Source organism: Anomaloglossus baeobatrachus, chromosome 8 (assembly GCF_048569485.1).
Source record: "Anomaloglossus baeobatrachus isolate aAnoBae1 chromosome 8, aAnoBae1.hap1, whole genome shotgun sequence".
Lineage (NCBI taxonomy): Eukaryota > Metazoa > Chordata > Amphibia > Anura > Aromobatidae > Anomaloglossus > Anomaloglossus baeobatrachus.
Window position 1 is genome coordinate 209,089,225 of NC_134360.1, and position 26,048 is coordinate 209,115,272.

Genomic DNA, 26,048 nt, shown 5'->3' on the forward strand with positions numbered 1-26,048 from the left:
CAGTCCCTGTCACCTGGACAGTGTTAACAGGTGGTTCTCCCTGGGCCACCCTTAGCAGAGGCTCCGGCTGAGAAAGTGCCACAGGGGCCGAGCATTGCACACAATGAGGGTCAGTGGAACCTGCCGGCAGTATAGCCGTACATGCTGCACAGGCAGCATAGTAAGTCTGTGCTTTGGCAACCTTGCTATTTGTGGACGACATGCTGTTGTCTCCTCTGAGCAATACAGGAGGGTATATAGACAAAAATCAACAGTGCACCATACAGTGTAAAGTATAGTCTATAATCATATAATCTATAAGTACACTTCTGCACTAGTGGGGCCAGCACCACAGGTGCTGCTTACCGCCTGCGCAAAGCGGTTGTGTGGGCACCAGAAATCCTGCCTGGGTCTCCCTGAGCTTGTCTCTCCTCTCCAGCGTTAGCAGAGCTGAGAGGAATGGCTGCCGGCGTCCTGAGGAGAGGAGGGAGCCGTGGGCGTGACCCAGAAAAGTGCGGGAACTGGTGCCCCACTGTGCAGAGTGAGGGGGGTGGAGTATGCAAAGCATGCTCCAGCCCTCAGTGCTGCCGTCCTGTACAGCGTCCCGCCCTTCCCCTGATTGGCAGGGCTGGGGGCGGGAAGAAAACGAGACTAGGCCGCAAAAGCCGGGGACTCGAGTTATAAGTGCGGCCGCCGTATAAGCGCGGTCGGCGCGGAAGTCCCCGGCGCACTAACAGTCCCAGCCGCGCCGCAGTGATAACCATGGCAGCGGCAGTCAGCGCAGCAGTCCCCCTACACGAACACACTCAGCGACGCTGAAGTGTGTAATGGCACAAACGCAGTCAGCGCTGCTGTCCCCGGTGCACTAGCACACCCAGCAATGCTGGAGTGTTGCTGTGCGCGGTCCCCACGGGGACACAGAGTACCTCAAAGTAGCAGGGCCATGTCCCTGAATGATACTCGGCTCCTATCCAGCATGGTCCTCAGGAGCTGTGGATGGAGCACGGTCTCCTGTGCCTGGAGACCGAAAGGATCCCACTTCACCCAGAGCCCTAATTGAGGGATGGGGAAGGAAAGCAGCATGTGGGCTCCAGCCTCCGTACCCGCAATGGATACCTCAACCTTAACAACACCGCCGACAAGAGTGGGGTGAGAAGGGAGCATGCTGGGGGCCCTGTTATGGGCCCTCTTTTCTTCCATCCGACATAGTCAGCAGCTGCTGCTGACTAAGCTGTGGCGCTATGCGTGCATGTCTGACCTCCTTCGCACAAAGCATAAAAACTGATGAGCCCGTGGCAGCACGGGGGGTGTATAGGCTGAAGGGGAGGGGCTTTACACTTTTAGTGTAATACTTTGTGTGGCCTCCGGAGGCATAGCTATACACCCAATTGTCTGGGTCTCCCAATAAGGAGCGACAAAGAAAAAGGGTATACAGCCCGACCGAACAGAAATATATATATAAATACGTATCTATTCCGGCACCCTAGGGGGACCAGCACCGGGTGACCGATGTGGCTTACCGACCGCTAAAAAGCGGAGTGTGTGTCCTCCAGATTCCCTGCCTTAGGTCCCCCGGAGCTGCAGAGCTCTTCACTGAGAATCTTCCACCGGCAGAAGGCCAAAAAATGGCTGCCGGAGCTCTCAGGGGAGGAGTGGGGCCGTGGGCGGCGCCAGGAAAGTGCGGGAATCTGGGGTCCCCACAGTGATCAGTGAGGGGGGAGGAAACATGCAGGATGGTCCGGCCCTCACATCCGACGTCAGGTCGGCCGTCCCGCCCTTACCCCTGACAGGCAGGCCCGGGGGCGGGATTTTTGCAACTAGGCCGCGATGAAGCCGGGGACTAAATTTGAGACCGCGCCCGACAAGCAGGCACGGTCGGCGCGGAAGTCCGCCGGCCTTCTCAATTCAGCAGCTGCCGCAGTGTCCGGGAAGAAAGTGCGCTCCCTGCACAGTCCCCTATGGGGACACAGAGTACCTTAGAGTTGCAGGGCCCGGTCCCTGAGGTTGAATAGACTCCGGTCCGGCAGATTCCCACAGGGGCTGCGGAGGGAGCACGGTCCCAGTAAATGGATGACCGCTCAGGATCCCACTTCTCCCAGAGCCGCTAAGGGATAATGAAGGAGACGGCATGAGGCTCCGGCCTTTGTACCCACAATGGGTACCTCAACCTTAACAACACCGCCGACGTAGTGGGGTGAGAAGGGAACATGCCGGGGGCCCCGTGGGGGCCCTCTTTTCTTCCAACCGACATAACTAAGTATGAGAATGCATGAGTGGATGTGTGCCTCCTTCCACACAAAGCATAAAACTGAGGAGCCCGTGATCCACGGGAGGGTGTATAGGCAGAGGGGAGGGGTTACACTTTTTTAAGTTTAATACTTTGTGTGGCCTCCGGAGGCAGAAGCTATACACCCAATTGTCTGGGTCTCCCAATGGAGCGACAAAGAAATGGCAGTTTGGAGAAGGCCCCCTTCAAATCTCAGGGACCTGGAGCAGTTTGCCAAAGAAGAATGGTCTAAAATTCAAGCTGAGCATTGTAAGAAACTCATTGATGGTTTCCGGAAGCGGTTGTTCGCAGTTATTTTGGCTAAAGGTTGTGCAACCAAGTATTAGGCTAAGGGTGCCAATACTTTTGTCTGGCCCATTTTTGGAGTTTTGTGTGAAATGATTAATGATTTGATTTTTGTTTCATTCTCTTTTGTGTTTTTTCATTGCAAGCAAAATAAATGAAGATAATAATACCAAAGAATTTGTGATTGCAATCATTTTCAAGAAGAAACTGAGTATTATCTGACAGAACTGCAGGGGTGCCAATACTTTTGGCCAGCACTGTATAGGTCATAAATAAAGAGCCACCGCTTAAAATACATGATGAAGGGCTCAATAGATTGTCTATAGTTCAGTAGTTGCAGGAAGTCTGCAATGAACAGATAAGTTTGTGTTGTGCTCATCCACTAAGAGAACAAGTCATGTCGAAGAAAACTGCATCAACCAAAGTAACGACACAAGGGCAGGCGCAATAAAGTAAATGGATGAAATCTCATTAAAAAAAAGGACACGATAGATCCTGCAGGCTGCAGCTGCACAAAAAAATGTAAAAAGATATAAAAAAAAAATATAACAAAGAAATTATGTATCTACATATCCCCCCCCCCGATCAATCTCTCCCTCAACCCCCCCTCTCGATCGATCTCTCCCTCAACCCCCCCTCTCGATCGATCTCTCACTCAACCCCCCCTCGATCTCTCACTCAACCCCCCCCCCTTCGAACTCTCCCTCAACCCCCTCTCTACAGGAGCACAGCCTAATTGGGTGTAAAATGTCTCCAAGAGTATATGTTTTGAATCCTATCCCCTAAACAGAAAAAAAAAAAAAAAAAAAAGTAGCATGTCCAATATGGTGAAATAAAATACTAGGATCCTTTCTTAACCTGCACCATTTCAGCTGTCTCTACAGAGCCTTAAATATTCTACACAGCAGAATAATAAGATATACTCAAGTATGCCTACCTGATAAATAGACAAGACTACACGCCATTGACACTCTTCAGTTAAAGGGTATGCCACCTGCCTGCGGTGCCCGGCACCGTTCTTTACCGGCACAGATCGGTCACAGGCTGCTCCGGCCGGCGATTCAGCTGCTTCCGCTGATGTGATGACAACAGAGTGGCGGCTTCTCATCCACATTTCTCTGTAGATGTGGCGGGATAGCTGACGTCATGCTGATTGACAGATAGTTCCTCCAGTTAGGCAGCTGGGAGCCGGCTGTCAATCTGCATATGGCAATCGCTGTCCTGCTGCAAAGAAGTCTCCGCTCTATTGATGAGCCAATTGTATCACTGGCAGGACCGGTCTGTGACTGCTCTGTGCTGCGAAGAACGGCGCCGGGCACAACAGGCAGGTAGGTAGCAACTACCTGCCTCATAGTGCTTTGGCACATTTTCCTGGATATACTGTACTCTTTAAATACAAGCAGATTTTGGGGTCCTGGATGTTTGCTGCAAATTTCCCTCTGTGAAAGGCAAATGGTAAAATCTGCATAAAAAAAAAAAAAGTTACCAAAATCCTTAAAGGGAACCAAACATCAGGATTTTCGAGTATAAAGGTGCAGTCAGTGCAGTACTGGCACTATCAGGCACATTGTGCACATACCATTAGGGGGCAGCTCGGGTGTTTAGGCTGTGAAATCCAACTTTTTAAAGTTTGAAAATTCATTATCTTTTTGATTGACGTGTGCACCTCTCTGCTAATGTCCGGGCGGGTTATGCACGTGGATTCCCGCCCCCCCCCCCACCGCCTGTTCCTCCCTCCCTCTGGCCGTATGTAAATTTCTACTCTTCAATTACACGGCGTCGGAGTTAGCGCCTGCGCATAGCGCTCATCTCCGGCACCATGTTTCTGAAGCCCACAGTATTATTGTGCATGAGAGGGCGGCGCATGCGCCCTCGCTTCTTCAGATCTGTTGTGACGGCGGTAGCGCGCGCGGTGTCACAACAGGACTGGAGAACAGCTGATCTTACCCCGATTAGCTGCAGCAGACGTCTGCTACGATATCGTCTGCTGCAGCTAATCGGGGTAAGATCAGCTGTTCTCCAGTCCTGTTGTGACACCGCGCTCGCTACCGCGCTCGCAACAGATCTGAAGTAGCGAGGGCGCATGCGCCGCCCTCTCATGCACAATAATACTGTGGGCTTCAGAAACATGGCGCCGGAGATTAGCGCTATGCGCAGGCGCTAACTCCGACGCCGTGTACAGAAGAGTAGAACTTTACATACAGCCAGAGGGAGGAACAGGCGGCGGGAATCCATGTGCATAACCCACCCGGACATTAGCAGCGAGGTGCACACGTCAATCAAAAAGATGATGAATTTTCAAACTTTTTAAACTTGGATTTCACAGCCTAAACATCTGAGTTGCCCACTAATGGTATGTACGCAATGTGCCTGATAGTGCCAGTACTGCACTGGCTGCACCTTATATGGGAAAATCCTGATGTTTGGTTCCCTTTAAATAACAGAAGCAGAAGATAGGGGAGCTGTAATTTTGCACCATGTCTTCATCTTTTGCCCATCTAGAACCCCAGGGCATCTTTTCTTCTATGCAGTCTTTTGGAATATATGCAAGGACATGTGAACCACTCACCTTCACTTTTCCTTCCCGATGTGCTGATGCCACAGATGCCGTCACCTTTACAAGCTGTGTGGCCGATAAGTGGATTTTAAAGTGTTTGGAGAAATGTGAATAGAGACATTGGAATAAATATTCTACTTCCTCCAGCGTGACCTCATCTTTTGATTTGTGAATATTGTTCCATAACCTTTTCAAGTCTTCCGTGTGAATGGCGTAAGAAATTTCCAAGCGAGGCTCAACCGGCAAAGAAAAAACGAGCTCTGTGACCGCCCCGTGTCCGTGCACTTCACACCCAGTCCACATAGCTGCAAACCACGTAAGGTCCTGAGTACTGATCTCCAGTTTACCAAAGCAACAGTCAAAGTTTCTTTGGAACCAGGCCCCCACTACAACGGTGAGGGTCTCTGCGCCATTGTATAGGAAGAGCGGCAGGCAAGTAAATGTCTCTGGTATGTCCTCCAACACATCATCTTCTGTATACGTCCCGCAAAACCAACCTGTCCACACTATCCGGTCCTCTGTGCCTGCCCTGGTCAGTGGTGATGGGGATGAAATCTTTAATGAGAGCAAGAAAAGAGTGAAAATATGCAGTAAGATTAAGCAGGTTTTTTTTTGTACTCTTACATGAAAAAAAAAAACAACTTTTTGAAACAGATTTATCCAGATATATACAGTAAACAACAATCCCTTATACCGACTAATTTACCATAACGGGGGAACACTAACATAATACACAAATCCCAACGGACAGGACCAATGGGATAAAGATAGTGCAATTTAGATCCACTGATTAATAAAATTAGTATCTGTGTTTCCATTAAAATAAGACAGGGTCTTATATCAATTTTTTTTATCAAAAAGATGCATTTTCATCTTCAAGGGATGTCTCATTTTTCCATGAATAACAATCTACATTTATTCTTGACCCAAAAAAAAAAATTAAAAAAAAGAAGGGAATTTTGTTTACTTACCGTAAATTCCTTTTCTTCTAGCTCCTATTGGGAGACCCAGACAATTGGGTGTATAGCTTCTGCCTCCGTAGGCCACACAAAGTATTACACTCAAAAGTGTAACCCCTCCCCTCTGCCTATACACCCTCCCGTGCATCACGGGCTCCTCAGTTTTGGTGCAAAAGCAGGAAGGAGGAAACTTATAAATTGGTTTAAGGTAAATTCAATCCGAAGGATGTTCGGAGAACTGAAAACCATGAAACAATTGAACATGAACAACATGTGTACACAAAAGAACAACTAGCCCGAAGGGAACAGGGGCGGGTGCTGGTTCTCCCAATAGGAGCTAGAAGAAAAGGAATTTACGGTAAGTAAACAAAATTCCCTTCTTCTTTGTCGCTCCATTGGGAGACCCAGACAATTGGGACGTCCAAAAGCAGTCCCTGGGTGGGTAAAAGAATACCTCGATAACAAGAGCCGACACGACTCCCTCTTACAGGTGGGCCACCGCCGCCTGAAGGAATTGCCTACCTAGACTGGCATCTGCCGAAACATAGGCATGCACTTGATAGTGCTTTGTGAAAGTGTGCATACTAGACCACGTAGCTGCCTGACACACTTGTAGAGCCGTTGCCTGGTGCCGCAATGCCCAGGACGCTCCCACGGCTCTGGTAGAATGGGCTTTCAGGCCCGAAGGAATCGGAAGCCCCGAAGAACGGTAAGCTTCAAGAATCGGTTCCTTGATCCACCGAGCCAAGGTTGACCTGGAAGCTTGCGAACCCTTACGCTGACCAGCCACAAGGACAAAGAGCGCATCTGAACGGCGCAGGGGCGCTGTGCGAGACACGTAGAATCGGAGTGCTCTCACTAGGTCTAATGAGTGCAAATCCTTTTCAAAGCGGTGAATTGGATTAGGGCAAAATGAAGGTAAGGTGATATCCTGATTGAGATGAAAAGGCGATGCCACCTTAGGGAGAAATTCCGGAACAGGACGGAGAACCACCTTATCCTGGTGAAAAACCAGGAAGGGGGCTTTGCATGACAGTGCTGCAAGCTCCGACACTCTACGGAGTGAAGTAACTGCTACTAGAAATGCCACTTTCTGCGAAAGACGTGATAAGGAGACATCCCGCAGCGGCTCAAAAGGCGGTTTCTGAAGAGCCGTTAGCACCCTGTTAAGGTCCCAGGGTTCAAGCGGGCGCTTGTAAGGTGGGACTATGTGGCAAACTCCATGCAGGAACGTGCGGACCTGCGGAAGCTTGGCCAGGCGCTTTTGAAAGAATATTGAGAGTGCCGATACTTGCCCTTTGAGAGAACTAAGTGACAACCCCTTATCCATTCTGGATTGAAGGAAGGAAAGAAAAGTGGGTAAGGCAAAAGGCCAGGGAGTAAAACCTTTATCAGAACACCAGGACAAGAAAATCCGCCAAGACCTGTAATAGATCTTGGCGGACGTCGGTTTCCTGGCCTGTCTCATAGTGGCAATGACATCCTGAGACAACCCTAAAGACGCTAGGAGCCAGGACTCAATGGCCACACAGTCAGGTTGAGGGCCGCAGAATTCAGATGGAAAAACGGCCCTTGCGACAGCAAGTCTGGGCGGACTGGCAGCACCCACGGCTGACCCACCGTGAGATGCCACAGATCCGGGTACCATGACCGCCTCGGCCAGTCTGGAGCGACGAGAATGGCGCGACGGCAGTCGGACCTGATCTTGCGTAGTACTCTGGGCAGCATTGCCAGAGGAGGAAATACATAAGGCAGTCGAAACTGCGACCAATCCTGAACTAATGCGTCCGCCGCCAGAGCTCTGTAATCTTGAGATCGAGCCATGAAGGCCGGGACCTTGTTGTTGTGCCGTGACGCCATGAGATCGACGTCCGGCGTTCCCCAGCGGCGACAGATCTCTCGAAACACTTCTGGGTGCAGGGACCATTCCCCCGCATCCATGCCCTGACGACTGAGAAAATCTGCTTCCCAGTTTTCTACGCCCGGTATGTGAACTGCGGAGATGGTGGATGCTGTGGCTTCCATCCACTGCAGAATTCGCCGGACTTCTTGGAAGGCTTGACGACTCCGCGTGCCGCCTTGGTGGTTGATGTATGCGACGGCAGTGGCGTTGTCCGACTGGATACGGATCTGCCTGCCCTCCAGCAACTGCTGGAAAGCCAATAGGGCCAGATACACTGCCCTTATCTCCAGGACATTGATCTGAAGGGAAGACTCTATCGGAGTCCAGGTTCCCTGAGCCCTGTGATTGAGGAACACCGCTCCCCACCCTGACAGGCTCGCGTCCGTGGTGACCACAGCTTAGGTTGGGGGCAGGAAGGATTTTCCCTGCTAGAGAAGTGGGAAGAAGCCACCACTGAAGAGACGTCTTTGTTGCAAGGGAAAAGAGAGACGTTCCTGTCGAGAGAGTTCGACCTCCTGTCCCATTTGTGGAGAATGTCCCACTGGAGCGGGCGCAGATGGAATTGCGCGAAAGGCACTGCTTCCATCGCTGCCACCATCTTCCCCAGGAAGTGCATGAGGCGTCTCAAGGGGTGTGACTGAGTCTGAATCAGAGATTGCACCCCTGCCTGCAGTGACAGCTGTTTGTCTAGTGGTAGCTTGACTACCGCTGACTGTGTATGAAACTCCATCCCTAGATAAGTCAGAGATTGGGTCGGTGTCAACTTGGATTTTGGGAAGTTGATGAGCCACCCGAACTGCTGGAGGGTCTCCAGAGCGACGGTAAGGCTGTGTTGACACGCCGCCCGAGAAGGTGCCCTGACTAGGAGATCGTCTAAGTAGGGAATCACCGAGTGCCCCTGAGAATGCAGGACCGCCACAACGGATGCCATGACTTTGGTGAAAACCCGTGGGGCTGTCGCCAGGCCGAAGGGCAATGCCACGAACTGAAGGTGTTCGTCCTCGATGGCGAAACGCAAAAAGCGTTGATGTTCTGGTGCGATCGGCACATGGAGATAAGCATCCTTGATGTCGATCGATGCGAGGAAGTCTCCTTGTGACATCGAGGCGATGACCGAGCGGAGAGATTCCATCCGGAATCGTCTGGTGCTCACGTGTTTGTTGAGCAATTTGAGGTCCAGAACGGGACGGAATGATCCGTCTTTCTTTGGCACCACGAATAAGTTGGAGTAAAAACCGCGACCCTGTTCCTGAGTGGGAACGGGGGTCACAACTCCTTTTTTCAGAGCGTCCACTGCTTGAAAAAGTGCGTCTGCCCGCGCGGGGGGCGGGGAGGTTCTGAAGAAACTAGTCGGAGGACGAGAGCTGAACTCTATCCTGTAACCGTGAGACAGGATGTCTCTCACCCATCGGTCTTGAACATGTGGCCACCAGGCGTCGCGAAAGCGGGAGAGCCTGCCACCGACCGAGGATGCGGTTCGGGGATGCCGTGAGTCATGAGGAGGCCGCCTTGGGGGCAGTGCCTCCGGCGGTCTTTTGGGGGCGTGACTTAGACCGCCACGCATAGGAGTTCCTCTGGCCTTTGTCCTGTCTATTGGACGAAGAGGACTGTGGCTTGGCGGAGGGACGAAAGGACCGAAACCTCGATTGTATTTTTCGTTGCTGAGGTCTCTTGGGTTTGGACTGGGGTAAGGAGGAGTCCTTTCCCTTGGATTCCTTAATAATCTCATCCAATCGTTCGCCAAACAATCTCTCGCCAGAAAACGGCAAACCGGTTAAGAACCTCTTGGAAGCCGAGTCTGCCTTCCATTCGCGCAGCCACATGGCCCTGCGGACTGCAACAGAATTAGCGGATGCCACCGCTGTACGGCTAGCAGAGTCTAGGACTGCGTTCATGGCGTAGGAAGAAAACGCCGACGCCTGAGAGGTTAAAGATGCAACCTGCGGGGCAGACGTACGTGTGACCGCATTAATCTCAGCCAGGCAAGCTGAGATAGCTTGGAGTGCCCACACGGCTGCAAAAGCCGGGGCAAAAGACGCTCCCGTGGCCTCATAGATGGATTTCACCAGGAATTCTATCTGCCTGTCAGTGGCATCTTTTAGTGATGAGCCATCTGCAACCGAAACCACAGATCTAGCCGCCAATCTGGAGACTGGGGGATCCACCTTGGGACATTGAGCCCAACCCTTAACTACGTCAGCGGGGAAGGGGTAACGTGTGTCAGTAAGGCGCTTAGTAAAGCGCTTGTCTGGAACCGCTCTGGGCTTCTGGATGGCATCCCTGAAGTTAGAGTGATCAAAAAATGCACTCCGTGTACGTTTGGGAAACCGAAACTGGTGTTTCTCCTGCTGAGAGGCCGACTCCTCTATAGGTGGAGGCGGGGGAGATAGATCCAACACCTGATTGATGGACGAGATAAGATCATTTACTAAGGCGTCCCCTTCAGGTGTATCAAGATTGAGAGCAACATCAGGGTCCGAGCCCTGAGCTGCAACCTCCGCCTCGTCCTCCAGAGAGTCCTCAAGCTGGGAACCCGAGCAGCGTGAGGAAGTCGGGGAAGATTCCAAGCGAGCCCGCTTAGCTGGTGTGGGACTGTGGTCCGTGGAGGAGTCCTCCACGTGAGACCTAGGGCCCACCCCGGCCGGGGTGGACCGAGAGGGACCTGGAGGCGCCGATCTAACAGTGTCCGGGGCCTGTGTAAGGACCGGTCTGGACTGCAGGGCTTCCAGCAACTTGGCAGACCATTTGTCCATAGACTGAGCCATGGATTGTGAGAGTGACTCAGAGCTTTTCAGCAAAAACTGCAAACTCTGTCGCTGCCACCTGGACAGTGGAAGCAGGGGGGTCTGCCTGAGCCGAGGGGCCCACTAGTGACCGAGGCTCCGGCTGAGCAAGCGTAACAGGGGCCGAGCATTGCTCACAGTGAGGGTAGGTGGAACCCGCAGGTAACATAGCCCTACAAGAGGTACATGTCGCAAAAAAACCCTGTGCTTTAGTGCCCTTGCTCCTTGTGGACGACATGCTGTTGTGTCCTAGGAGCGTGATCACTGAGGGTATATAGAAAAAAGGGTATACAGCCCGGCCGAACAGAAATAAGTATATATATATATACGTATCTATACCGGCACCCAGGGGGACCAACACCGAGTGACCGGTGCGGCTTACCGACCGCTAAAAAGCGGGGTGTGTGTGCTCCAGATTCCCTGCCTTAGTCTCCCAGAGCTGCAGAGCTGTTCTCTGTGATTCTCCACCGGCAGAATGTCCGAAAAATGGCTGCCGGAGCTCTCAGGGGAGGAGTGAAGCCGTGGGCGGCGTTAGGAAAAGTGCGGGAATCTGGGGTCCCCACAGTGATCAGTGAGGGGGGAGGGAGCATACAGGATGCCCCGGCCCTCACATCCGACGTCAGGTCGGCTGTCCCGCGCCTATCTCTGATAGACAGGCCCGGGGGCGGGAGTTTTGCCACTAGGCCGCGATGAAGCCAGGGACTAAATTTAATACCGCGGCCAACAAGCAGGCGCTGTCGGCGCGGTAGTCCCCGGTCTTCACAATTCAGCAGCCAGTTGCGGCGTCCGGGAACCAGGCGCTCCATACACAGTCCCCATGGGGACACAGAGTACCTCGTGGATGCAGGGCCCTGTCCCTGAGGATAGATAAGCTCCTGTCCAGCAGATTCCCTCAGGGGCTGCGGAGGGAGCACGGTCCCAGAACCTGGATGAACGCTTCGGATCCCACTTCTACCAGAGCCCTAAGGGATGGAGAAGGAAACACGGCATGAGGCTCCGGCCGTCGTACCCGCAATGGGTACCTCAACCTTAACAGCACCGCCGACTTAGTGGGGTGAGAAGGGAGCATGCCGGGGGCCCCGTGGGGGCCCTCTTTTCTTCCAACCGATACAATCAGCAGCTGCTGCTGACTAAAATGGAGATGTGTGAGTGGATGTGTGCCTCCTTCCACACAAAGCATAAAACTGAGGAGCCCGTGATGCACGGGAGGGTGTATAGGCAGAGGGGAGGGGTTACACTTTTGAGTGTAATACTTTGTGTGGCCTCCGGAGGCAGAAGCTATACACCCAATTGTCTGGGTCTCCCAATGGAGCGACAAAGAAAAGAAAAATATAATCTTGACCAAAGCCTTTGCTCTCCTATCCGCAATCCATTCATAGATCATTCCTTCCAGCTCAGGAAACAAGTATTGCTGACCTGATCCACACTTGCGCTTCTCAGCATTTCCCTTGTAACCTGTTCACTGAGGTTTTCGCACTCTTCGTCATTTTAGGACTATTCGGATATCCAACATCATCTCTTTGCAGAAAGCATTAAGATTTTTGCCCCGAAAGTCCTCTATGATTCCTTTCTTGTACTTAACGGAATGAAGGGAATTTTGTTACTTACCGTAAATTCCTTTTCTTCTAGCTCCTATTGGGAGACCCAGACGATTGGGTGTATAGCACTGCCTCCGGAGGCCACACAAAGCAATTACACTAAAAAGTGTAAGGCCCCTCCCCTTCTGGCTATACACCCCCAGTGGGATCACTGGCTCACCAGTTTTAGTGCAAAAGCAAGAAGGAGGAAAGCCAATAACTGGTTTAAACAAATTCACTCCGAAGTAACGTCGGAGAACTGAAAAACCATTCAACATGAACAACATATGTACCCGAAAAACCACCAAAAATCCCGAAGGACAACAGGGCGGGTGCTGGGTCTCCCAATAGGAGCTAGAAGAAAAGGAATTTACGGTAAGTAACAAAATTCCCTTCTTCTTCGGCGCTCCATTGGGAGACCCAGACGATTGGGACGTCCAAAAGCTGTCCCTGGGTGGGTAAAGAAATACCTCATGTTAGAGCTGCAAAGACAGCCCTCCCCTACGGGGAGGCAACTGCCGCCTGCAGGACTCTTCTACCTAGGCTGGCGTCCGCCGAAGCATAGGTATGCACCTGATAATGTTTGGTGAAAGTGTGCAGACTCGACCAGGTAGCTGCCTGGCACACCTGTTGAGCCGTAGCCTGGTGTCGTAATGCCCAGGACGCACCCACGGCTCTGGTAGAATGGGCCTTCAGCCCTGATGGAACCGGAAGCCCAGCAGAACGGTAGGCTTCAAGAATTGGTTCTTTGATCCATCGAGCCAGGGTGGCTTTGTAAGCCTGCGACCCCTTGCGCTGGCCAGCGACAAGGACAAAGAGTGCATCAGAGCGGCGCAGGGGCGCCGTGCGGGAAATGTAGATTCTGAGTGCTCTCACCAGATCTAACAAATGTAAATCCTTTTCATACCGGTGAACCGGATGAGGACAAAAAGAAGGTAAGGAGATATCCTGATTAATATGAAACGAGGATACTACCTTAGGGAGAAACTCCTGAATGGGGCGCAGCACTACCTTGTCCTGGTGGACCACCAGGAAGGGAGCCTTGGATGACAGCGCCACTAGCTCAGACACTCTCCGAAGAGACGTGATCGCTACCAGAAAGGCCACTTTCCGTGATAGTCGAGAGAGTGAAACATCCGTCAGAGACTCGAAAGGCGGCTTCTGGAGAGCAACTAGTACCCTGTTCAGATCCCATGGATCTAACGGCCGCTCGTACGGGGGGACGATATGACCAAACCCCCTGCAGGAACGTGCGTACCTGCGGACGTCGTGCTAGACGCTTCTGAAAAAAACACCAATAGCGCCGAGACTTGCCCTTTAAGGGAGCCGAGCGACAAGCCCTTTTCCAACCCAGATTGCAGGAAGGAAAGAAAAGTAGGCAATGCCAATGGCCAGGGGGACACTCCTTGTACAGAGCACCAGTAAAAGAAAATCTTCCACTTCCGTGGTAGATCTTAGCAGACGTGGGCTTCATAGCCTGTCTCATGGTGGCAACGACCCCGTGGGATAATCCTGAGGACACTAGGATCTAGGACGCAATGGCCACACAGTAGGTTCAGGGCCGTAGAATTCAGATGGAAAAACGGCCCTTGGGACAGTAAGTCTGGCCGGTCTGGTAGTGCCCACGGTTGACCGACCGTGAGATGCCTGTCGCCAGAGCTCTTTGATCGTCATGAAAACCGGGACCTTGCTGTTGTGCCGATTCGTGAAACCCGTCCGGGTGCAGAGACCATTCTCCTGCGTCCACGCCCTGGTGACTGAGGAAGTCTGCTTCCCAGTTTTCTACGCCCGGGATGTGAACTGCGGATATGGTGTATGCTCTGTCTTCCACCCCTAGCAGAATCCGGCGGACTTCCTGGGAGGCTCGCCGACTGCGTAGTCCGCCTTGGTGGTTGATGTATGCCACCGCTGTGGATTGTCCGACTGAATTCGGATCTGTTTGCCTTCCAGCCACTGCAGGAAGTCTTGCAGGGCCATATGCACTGCCCAGAGCTCCAGACAATTGATCTGAAGAGTGGACTCCTCTGAAGAGAGTCCTTGATCGTCTGAGAAAGGGGGACGTTCCTGTGTAGGGACATCGACTTCCCCTCCCATTAGCGAAGAATGTTCTATTGAAGTGGACGCAGATGAAACTGCGTGAAAGGGACTGCCTCTGGATGAGGTGTCTCCTTGAAGGAGAGACTGCACCCCCGTCTGTAGTGACCGCTGTTTGTCCAGTGGAAGCTTCACCATCGCTGAGAGAGTGTGAAACCCCAAGCTAAGATATGCCAGCGATTGGGTTTAACTTTGAAAAGTTGAGGACCCACCCGAAACTCTGGGAAGTCTCCAGTGCCATGTTTAGGCTGTGTTGGCATGCCTCTTAAAAGAGTGCCTTGACAAGTAGATGGTCTAAGTAAGGGATCACAGGGTGACCCTGAGAGTGCGGGAGTGGTCCCACTGCTGCCATGAACTTGGTGAAAACCCGTGGGGCTGTCGCCAGACCGAAGGGTAGGGCTACGAACCGAAGATGCTCGTCTTCAATAACGAATCGTAGCAAACGCCGGTGCTCTGGAGCAATCGGCACGTGGAGATAAGCATCCTGATGTCTATTGATGCTAGGAAATCTCCTTGAGACATTGAGGCAATGACGGAGCGGAGGGATTCCATCCGGAACCGCCTGGTTTTCACGTGCTTGTTGAGCAGTTTAAGGTCCAGAACGGAACGGAAGGAGTCGTCCTATTTTGTCACCCCGACCAGATCGGAGTAAAAAGTGTCTCTTGTTCCTGAGGAGGAACCGGGATTACGACTCCTACTGCCTGCAGAAGAGCCTCGGCTCGGCCGGTGAGGAAGTTTTTGCGACAAACTGTCTCTCACCCACCGGCCATTGACCTGTGGCAGTTAAATGTCGCTAAAGCGGGGGAGTCTGCCACCGACCGCGGACGCGGAGAGAGAGGGCTGAAAGTCATGAGGAAACCGCCTTGGTAGCGGTTCCTCCGGCTGCCTTCTCCGGGCGTGATTGAGCCCGCCAGGAACCTGCGCCCCTCTGAGACTTTTGAGTCCTGTTGGACGAGGGCAATTGGGACGTGCCCGAGCCTGGGAAGAACCGAAACCTCGACTGTCCCTTCTCCTGATGGGTCTTGTTTGATAGCTGGGGTAAGGAAGAATCCGTACCCTTGGACAGTTGAATGATTTAATCCAACCGCTCACGAAACAGTCTGTCACCAGATAAAGGCAATCTGGTTAAGCACTTTTGTGGAAGCAGCATCTGCTCCAATCCCTTAACACTAGGAGCGTAACAACACGGAGTTGGCGGACGCCACTGACGTACGGCTCGTAGAGTCCAGGACAGCATAAACAGCTTGAGTCGCAATGCCGACATTGCGAGGTGAAGGACGCTACTGCGGCCAAGATGTACATGTGACCGCGTCCCTCTGCGCAATACTAGCTGAAATAGCTTGGAGTGCCTCTATGGCTGCGAATGCCGGGGCAACCGACCCGCCGATAGGGCTGTCTGTCTGTCAATGGCATCTTTAAGTGAAGTCCCATCTTCCACTGCAACTATAGATCTAGCCGCAAGCCTGGAGATTGGGGGATCCACCCTTGGAGCGCCTGAGCACGTCAGGGGGGAAGAGACAACGCGTATCTTCAATACGGTTGGAGAAACGCTTATCGGGATAAGCGTGGTGTTCCTGGACTGCTTCTCTGGAGTCAGAGTGACCAGAAAAGTACTCAATATACGCTTGAGATACCGAAATAGGGATTTCTTCTGCTGTGAAGCTGACCCCTCCACTGGAGGAGTTGAGGGAGAAATACCCAACCTTCCATTGATGGACGCTATAAGATTATTCACTATAGCGTCACCATCCGGTGTATCCGGATTGAGAGCGGTCTCAGGATCAGAGTCCTGAACAGCTACGTCTGCCTCATCATACAGAGAGTACTGTGATGAAGTCGAGGGCCGTTCTTAGGGAGCTCGCTTAGGCCGTCTGGGACTGTCGTCCGTGTCAGAGCCTGCACCCTGGGATGCATGGGACCCTCCTGGAGCCATGATTTGTTTCGAAATCAGGGTGGCCAGGGGCATTGAATCAACATTGCCCAAGGTCTGTCTGGACTGCAAAGTCTGTAAGATGTTAGTCATAGCCACAGACAATATATCAGCGGAAACTGCAACTCCGTCCCTGTCCCTGGACAGGGATCACAGGTGGTTCTTTTGGCCACCTGTAGCAGAGACCCCGTTGAGTAATTGCACACACTGGTTGTCCTGGAACAGTCGCATGCAGTACAAGCAGCATAGAAAGCCTGTGCCTTGGCACCCATGCTTTTTTTTTTTTTTTTTTTGCTGTTGCTGTCTAGCCATCTAGAAGCATTAGCCAAGAATAGCGACCGTACAGTGCAATGTATAGCATACAAGCATGAAGTACCATAAACACTTCAGCACATGCAGTACAAGGAGCATAGAAAGCCTGTGCCTTGGCACCTTTGCTTTTCTGCTGCCGTTGTCTAGTTATTCAGGAGCATTAGCCAGGAAAAGCGACATACAGTGAATGTATAGCATACAAGCATGAAAATAACCACTGCAGCACATGCAATCCAAGCAGCATTGAAAGCTTGTGCCTTAGCACCCTTGCTTTTCTGCTGCTGTTGTCTAGTCATCAAGGAGCATTAGCCAAGAATAGCGACATGCAGTGAATGTACAAGCATGAAAATAAACTCTGCAGTACATGCAATCCAAGCAGCATTGAAAGCTTGTGCCTTAGCACCATTGCTGTTTGCTGCCGCTGTCTAGCCATCTAGGCGGGTAGACAGCCAAGAATAGCCCTTACAGTGCAATGTAAAGCATACAAGCATAAAGGACACATGACACTGCAGCACATGCAAGACAAGCAGCATATAGAGTCTGTGCTTTAGCACCCCTGATCTTTTGCTGCTGTTTCTAGGTCTGCATCCTGAATAGCGACCGTACAAAAGTACAACAGGACACTTCGGCATTAGTGGGTCAGCACTTTAGTTGCCGCTTACCGCCCGCACAAAAGCGGGTGTGTGGCGCCGGAATCCTGTGCTGGTAGCTCAGTGTCTCCGTTTTCCCGCTCTGCGTGCCGGAATGGCTGCCGGCGTCCAGAGGAGAGGGGCGTGCCGAGGGCGTGCCCGAGACAAGAGCGGGAACCCGGCGCCCACTGTGTCTAGTAAAGGGGGCTGGAGAATGCAAACAAGGCTCCAGCCCTCGGCGGTGCTATAGAGCAGCGTCTCTCCCTGTCCCTGAGTGACAGGGTGGGGGCGGGAACGAAGCGGCGCTAGGCCGCAAAAGCCGGGGACTAAAGTTAGAAGCGCCGCCGCCGTAAAAGCGCGGTCGGCGCGTCCCCGGCGCACTACAAGTCGCAGCTGCGCCGCCGCTCCAGGGGCGGTCGGCGCGGCGGTCCCCACACGTAAAGTCCCCCAGTAATCTGCAGGGACTATAAGCCCAGCGCACAGCGCTACAGTCCCCGGCGCACTAGCACACCCAGCAAGCCTGGAGTGTGCGTGGCCTGCCATACGGGGACACCGAGTACCTGAAAGTTGCAGGGCCTTGTCCCTGAACGGCACTCCCGCTCCACATCCAGCAGGTTCTATGGGTCTGTGGATGGAGCCCGGCCTCAGGGCTTGGTGGCCGGAAAGATCCCACTTCCTCAGAGCCCCTCAGGGGGATGGGGAAGGAAAACAGCATGTGGGCTCCAGCCTCCGTACCAGCAATAGGTACCTCAACCTTACAAACCACAAGTGGGGTGAGAAGGGAGCATGCTGGGGGCCCTAGTATGGGCCCTCTTTTCTTCCATCCGATATAGTCAGCAGCTACTGCTGACTGAACAGTGGAGCTTATGCATGGATGTCTGACCTCCTTCGCACAAAGCAGAAAACTGGTGAGCCAGTGATCCCACTGGGGGTGTATAGCCAGAAGGGGAGGGGCCTTACACTTTTTAGTGTAATTGCTTTGTGTGGCCTCCGGAGGCAGTGCTATACACCCAATCGTCTGGGTCTCCCAATGGAGCGCCGAAGAAAGCTTTATTTTTGCCCTCATGTTGTCTGGTCCGTGTATTAGTACGGTATAGCTCTTGCTCATCTGCACCATAGTATAATGGTTTACAGACCCTTCACCATGAAAAGCAGTTACCCCCCAAAAGAATCTCACTAAATAATATTGGTGCTGTGAGAGCCCGACACTTGCCAACCCTTATTGCTTTAAGTCTCTTGGGGTCTTTTGAGTGTTATTCTTTTGGGGATCTCTGCTTTCCTTTCTTGAGGTTCTATCTGTTCTGCTGCATTCTCTTGCTAAGCGATTTACTTTTTACATACAGTATTAAGTTATGCAAAAGAAATTTGCTTCTCCCTAAGGAACACTAAGGCACGAAACGCGCGTCGGGGTATACAGCAAACAGGACCACCGGACCACTCATTAAGGTAGAGAATCTCTTTTGCATAACTTAATGCACACAAGAGATATATAATAGGATCGTTCTTATATTTAGAAACTACTTTAATTCCATCTAGCACTTTATAACTTATCACTGGTATATTTTTTTGTTAAAATATAATCTATTAGCCAATATATAATGAATGGTCTTGGCACTATGCACTTTATTTTCCTGTCTTGCTGCTGCTAAAAATAAGGGAATATTTTTGTCCAGTAATTATTTTTTATGATGTAAATTGAACCTTTTAACATATTCATCAATAAAATTACCATTTTATTCTCGTGTATTTGTCATGGTCACTATCCATTTTGAGTTTCATACTGGCTCATGATTGGGGATTATTGATTTCACTACGTCGACTTATTCCAGAGTTTTTGATTGATTAAATAATCGGCAAAGTGAATATAATAGTAATAGACCTGTAAGTGGATTTCCAGGGTGGTGTGGCCCCAAGAGCTAGCCTGGTTGTTGCCCCTCTGTGGTACCTTGTCTTTTAATTACTTGATGTTTTAAAATAACATTTAATAAATACTACTTTTTTTTTTTTTAATCAGTGGATCTGAGTTGCATCATCTTTATCCCTCCAGTCCTATCCTTTGGGATTTGTGTATTATATACAGTAAATGCCATCACTTTATGACAGAATCTCACCTTTGGAACCCCCACCCCCAATGAGACTGAAATGAAGACAACCTTGCACCAATTCAGTTGCTCCTTGAAGAAGCCGTAATGGTGAAACCTTTGTCACATAGTGTGGTTTTGTTTTCTGAAATTGGATTATTTTGATGTCTTGACTATCCTATGCTTTATTATGAGTATGCCAAGTACACATTAGATTAAAAATTGTTTAACGATGATTTGGCTACCCTGATTTATTATGTTATTTAGAAGGGAAAGAAGGGAATTTTGTTTACTTACCGTAAATTCCTTTTCTTCTAGCTCCAATTGGGAGACCCAGACAATTGGGTGTATAGCTACTGCCTCCGGAGGCCACACAAAGTATTACACTTAAAAGTGTAAACCCCTCCCCTCTGCTATACACCCTCCCGTGCATCACGGGCTCCTCAGTTTTGGTGCAAAAGCAGGAAGGAGGAAACTTATAAATTGGTCTAAGGTAAATTCAATCCGAAGGATGTTCGGAGAACTGAAACCATGACCAAGAACAATTCAATCTGCACAACATGTGTACACAAGAAATAATAGCCCGAAGGGCACAGGGGCGGGTGCTGGGTCTCCCAATTGGAGCTAGAAGAAAAGGAATTTACGGTAAGTAAACAAAATTCCCTTCTTCTTTGTCGCTCCATTGGGAGACCCAGACAATTGGGACGTCCAAAAGCAGTCCCTGGGTGGGTAAAAGAATACCTCGGTAAAAGAGCCGTAAAACGGCTCCTTCCTACAGGTGGACAACCGCCGCCTGAAGGACTCGCCTACCTAAGCTGGCATCTGCCGAGCGTAGGTGTGCACTAGATAGTGCTCCGTGAAGGCGTGCAGACTCAACCAGGTAGTCGCCTGACACACCTGCTGAGCCGTAGCCTGGTGCAGTAACGCCCAGGATGCACCCACGGCTCTGGCAGAATGGGCCTTCAGCCTTGAAGGAACCGGAAGCCCAGCAGAACGGTAGGCTTCAAGAATTGGTTCCTTGATCCACCGAGCCAAGTTGACTTGCGAGCTTGCGACCCTTTACGCTGGCCAGCGACAAGGACAAAGAGCGCATCCGAGCGGCGCAGGGGCGCCGTACGAGAAATGTAGAGTCTGAGTGCTCTCACCAGACCTAACAAGTGCAAATCCTTTTCACATTGGTGAACCGGATGAGAACAAAAAGAAGGTAAGAAGATATCCTGATTGAGATGAACAGAGGATACCACCTTCGGGAGAAATTCCGGAACCGGACGCAGAACCACCTTGTCCTGGTGAAACACCAGGAAGGGGGGCTTTGCATGACAGCGCTGCTATGTCAGACACTCTGCGGAGTGACGTGACTGCCACTAGGAAGACCACCTTCTGCGAAAGTCGTGGAAAAGAATATCAATCATTGGCTCGAAGGGTGGTTTCTGAAGAGCCGGTATCACCCTGTTCCGATCCCAGGGTTCTAGCCGACGCTTGTAAGGAGGGACTATGTGGCAAACCCCCTGCAGGAACGTGTGTACCTGAGGGAGTTTGGCTAGACGCTTTTGAAAACAACACAGAAAGCGCCGAAACTTGTCCCTTGAGGGAACCGAGAGACAACCCTTATTCCATTCCGGATTGAAGGAAGGACAGAAAGTGGGCAAGGCGAATGGCCAGAGAGTAAAACTCTGATCAGAGCACCAGGATAAGAAGATCTTCCACGTCCTGTGGTAGATCTTGGCGGACGTTGGTTCCTGGTTTGTCTCATAGTGGCAATGACCTCTTGAGATAAACCTGAAGACGCTAGGATCCAGGACTCAATGGCTACGCAGTCAGTTTGAGGGCCGCAGCATTCAGATGGAAAAAACAGCCCTTGAGACAGCAAGGCTGGCCGGTCTGGTAGTGTCCACGGTTGGCCTACCGTGAGATGCCACAGATCCGTGTACCACGACCTCCTCGGCCAGTCTGGAGCGACGAGGATGGCGCGGCGGCAGTCGGATCTGATCCTGCGGAACGCTCTGGGCAGCAGTGCCAGAGGAGAAATACGTGAGGCAGTGGAAACTGCGACCAATCCTGAACTAATGCGTCTGCCGCCAGAGCTCTGTGATCTTGAGAACGTGCCATGAATGCCGGGACCTTGTTGTTGTGCCGGGACGCCAATAGGACAACGTCCGGCTTCCCCCAGCGGCAACAAATCTCTTGAAACACGTCCGGTCGAAGAGACCATTCCCCTGCGTCCATGTCCTGGCGACTGAGAAAGTCTGCTTCCCAGTTTTCTACGCCCGGGATGTGAACTGTGGAGATGGTGGAGGCTGTGGCTTCCACCCACAGCAGAATCCGCCGGACTTGCTGGAAGGCTTGCCGACTGCTTGTGCCGCCTTGGTGGTTGATGTATGCCACCGCCGTGGCGTTGTCCGACTGAATTCGGATCTGCCTGCCTTCCAGCCATGGCTGGAACGCTTTTAGGGCTAGAACACTGCCCTTCCCTCCAGAACATTGATCTGGAGGGAGGACTCTGCTGAGTCCATGTACCCTGAGCCCTGTGGCGGAGGAAGACTCCCTGACAGACTCGCGTCCGCCGTGACCACAGCCCAGGATGTGGGCAGGAAGGATTTTTCCTTCGACAAGAGTGGGAAGAAGCCACCACTGAAGGGAGGCCATGGCTGCCCGAGAAGGAGCAACGTTCTTGTCGAGGGACGTCGATTTGCTGTCCCATTTGCGGAGAAGTCCCAATAAAGTGTGCGCAGATGAATCTGCGCAAACGGAGCTGCCTCCATTGCTGCCACCAACTTCTCTAGGAAGTGCATGAGGCGCCTCAAAGGGTGTGACTGGGCTCGAAGGAACGATTGCACCCCTGTCAGTAGTGAACGCTGTTTGTCCAGCGGAAGCTGTGTTGGCATGCCACCCGAGAGGGGGCCTTGACCAGCAGATTGCCTTAGAGAGTAGGACCGCTACCACCGTTGTCATGATCTTGGTGAAGGCCCGTAGGGCTGTCACCAGGCCGGCAGTTAGTGCCACGAACAGAAAGTGTTCGTTCCCTATGGCGAAGCGCAGGAAGCGCTGATATTCTGGTACAATCGGCACGTGGAGATAAACATCCCTGATGTCGATTGATGCTAGGAAGCCTCCTTGGGCCATCAAAGGCGATGGCAAGCGGAGAGATTCCATCCGGAACCGTCAGGTTCTCTGTCCGTTGAGCAGTGTGAAGTCCAGAACAGGGCGGAGTGATCCGTCCTATCTGGTACCACGAACAAGCTGGAGTAAAAAGCCGCGACTACGTTCTTGAATGGGAACGAGGATCGCAACTCCTCCTGCCTTGGGAGTGTTCACCGCCTGGAAACGTGCATCGGCTCGTTCGGGGGACGGAGATGCTCTGAAGCAACGAGTCGGAGGACGAGAACTGAGCTCTATCCTGTGACCGTAAGACAGAATGTCTCCTACATCGTTCTTGGACATGTGGGGACCACTCCCCTGACCTGGACCGCCATGCAGAAAAGGTTCTCTGTGCACGGCGGAAGATGAAAATACCACCGCCTGAGACGTCAAAGACGCTAATTGCGAAGCACAGGATGACCGCATTGATCTGAGCAGAGCAGCTGAAATAGCCTGGAGTGCCCACCCCTGCAAAGGCTGGGGCAACGGACGCACCTATGGCTTCATAGATGGATCTCATTAGGAGTTCTATCTGTCTGTCCGTGGCATTCTTGAGCGTAGGCCCGCCAGCCATTGCTACTACAGATCTAGCCGCCAGTCAAGAGACTGGAGGGCCGTTTATGACACTGAGCCCAAACCTGAACAACGTCAGAGGGGAAGGGACAACGTGTGTTATAAGGCGTTCTGTGCTTCTGGACAGTATCTGTGAAGCCTTGAGAGCCACGTCCGGACAGAGTCCTGGGTTGCGACCTCCGCCCCATCCTCTAGAGGGTCCTCAAGCTGAGACCCTTGAAGAAGTCGGGGAAGATTCCAAGCAAGGCTGCTTAGCCGGACTGGGACTGCGGTTCGTGCTGGAGTCCACGTAATAACAACAAGAGGCCACCCCAGGAACACGCTTCGTCGCAGACCGATAGAGGCCTGGGGCGATCCCGCAGTGCCCGGGGCCTGTGTAAGGGGCCGGGCTGGACTGCAACTCCTAGTCTCTTAGCCGACCATTTGTCCATAGCCTGAGACATGGATAGTGAAAATGACCCAGAGAGTTTCTCAGCAAGCTGTAACTCTGTCCCTGCCGCCTGGACAGGGAACGCCGGCGAAGCTCAACAGTGCCCCCGACACCGGCTGAGCGAGAGCCACATGGCCCGAGCAATGTTCACAGTAATCACTGAGGATACATATGTACCGCCGAACTGTGAAACTGCATACAAACATTATATATCCATATATACAGTGCATCACATATACAGTTCATCACTCTAGGGGGCACAGCATCGAGAAGAATCCCCCTGGTGTACCGACCCTGAAGCAGTATGTGCTGCTGAAAACATGGCTGTCGGCGTACAGTGGATGGGGGAGCCGTGGGCGTAACCCCAAAAGTGTGGGAATCTGGTGCCCTGAGTGAAACGTGAGGGGGGCGGAGAACAGCCAAGTGTGCTCCAGCCGTCACTGCTAGCCTCCGACTGACTGTCCCGCCCTTCCCCCTGACTGGCAGGGCCAGGGGCGGGAGTTTAAGGCGCTAGGCCGCAAAAGCCGGGAGCTAAAGTTACAGACCGCAGCCGGCCAGCAGGCGCGGTCGGCGCGGTAGTCGCCAAGTCTGAGGCGAAGGTGCTCTCTGCACTGTCCCTAAGGGGACACTGAGTACCTTGCGGGGATCAGTGCCGTAGCGTGAATAGTGAGGGGGGCGGAGGACAGCGAAGTGTGCTCCGGCCCTCACTGTCGGCGTCAGCCCGACTGTCCCACCCTTCCCCCTGACTGGCAGGTCCGGGGGCGGTAATGATTGAACAGTGCCCGGGAGGACTGTAAGGCTTCTCCTGGAGTAGCCAAAATTCAACAGTGCGACCATACATGTATAGCATAGAAGCATATATATATAGATATGTGTGATCACCAGAATCCCTGCCTGGGCCTCCCTGGTGTCTCTCCTCTCCAGCGTCAGAAGTGCTGACAGTAATGGCTGCCGGCGCTCTGTGGGAAGGAGGGGGCCGTGGGCGTGCCCTAGAAAGTGCGGGAATCTAGTGCCCCACTGTGCTGAGTGAGGGGGGAGGAGGATACAGAGTATGCTCCGGCCCTCAGCGCTGACGTCCTGTGCAGCGTCCCGCCCTTCCCCTGACTGGCAGGCCTGTGGGCGGGAATATGCGATACTAGGTCGCAAAAGCCGGGGACTAAATTTATAAGCGCGGCCCGCAAATAAGCGTGGCCGGCGCGGTAGTCCCCGGCGCACTAACACACCCAGCAGTGCTGCAGTGTGTATGGCACAAGCGCTCCATGCGCGGTCCCCACGGGGACACAGAGTACCTCACAGCGCGGCCGGCGCGGTGGTCCCCCGGCGCACTAACACACCCAGCAGTGCTGCAGTGTATATGGCACCAGCGCTCCATGCGCGGTCCCCACGGGGACACAGAGTACCTCACAGTAGCAGGGCCTTGTCCCTGACGATACCCGGCTCCTGTCCAGCAGATTCCCCAGGGGCTGCGGAGGGAGCACGGTCCCCTGTGCCTGGAGACCGATTAGGATCCCACTTCACCCAGAGCCCATTAAGGGATGGGGAAGGAAAACAGCATGTGGGCTCCAGCCTCTGTACCCGCAATGGGTACCTCAACCATAACAACACCGCCGACCAGAGTGGGGTGAGAAGGGAGCATGCTGGGGGCCCTATATGGGCCCTCTTTTCTTCCATCCGACATAGTCAGCAGCTGCTGCTGACTAAGATGTGGAGCTATGCGTGCATGTGTGCCTCCTTCGCACAAAGCATAAAAACTGAGGAGCCCGTGATGCACGGGAGGGTGTATAGCAGAGGGGAGGGGTTTACACTTTTAAGTGTAATACTTTGTGTGGCCTCCGGAGGCAGTAGCTATACACCCAATTGTCTGGGTCTCCCAATGGAGCGACAAAGAAATTTTAAAACAAACTTAAGAACTGGGTGGGCAAAACATTAAGGCTGTGTGCGCACGTTGCTTAATTTCATGCGTTACTCTGCGTATTGCACTGCAGCCTAAACGCATGCGTCCTGCATCCCCAGCACAACCTATGAAGATTGTGCATAATCCATCCGTACGTTGTGTTTGAGAGAGCAGCGACTTGCATGCTGAAAATTTTGATCCAAATCGCTGCGCTGAAAAAAGCAACATGTCACTTATTTCGAGTGCTTTGGATGCTGCTCCCACTCTGTCTATGGGAGAGGCAGCATCCAGAGCGCATGAAATCGGCTTCTATTCTGCAGACACACTGCATCCATTATGCAGTGTTTTTGCAGCGATTTGAAGCGAACATGCACTGCCAAATCGCTGCAGAATATTTGTCACGGCAGCACGCAACGTGCGCACACAGCCTTATACAAACCTGTGGATCTCAGGGTTTTTTTATGACACTATTCAGACTGTGATGGTGTTTGACACCCCTTATTTTGGCGATATGGTGTCTGCACATACCTGCTGGGATACATGCAGGTATCGTGCACATGTCCCAGCAGATATGTGCAAGCACAACATCAGCTGCTTTCACTTCAACCGTGGCCCACTGGAGCTGTGATGCAGGGGG

At 52.3% G+C, this 26,048-nt stretch overlaps 1 protein-coding gene across 1 annotated transcript in view; it reads right to left on the bottom strand.

Annotated features, from left to right (window-relative positions):
* CENPL (centromere protein L) overlaps positions 1–26,048 on the bottom strand; it is a 47,639-nt gene that overhangs the window by 18,780 nt on the left and 2,811 nt on the right. Inside the window, exon 4 of the mRNA XM_075320134.1 lies at positions 5,121–5,663. Coding sequence (XP_075176249.1) covers positions 5,121–5,663 — 543 coding nt within the window. The remainder of the gene's footprint in view (positions 1–5,120; positions 5,664–26,048) is intronic.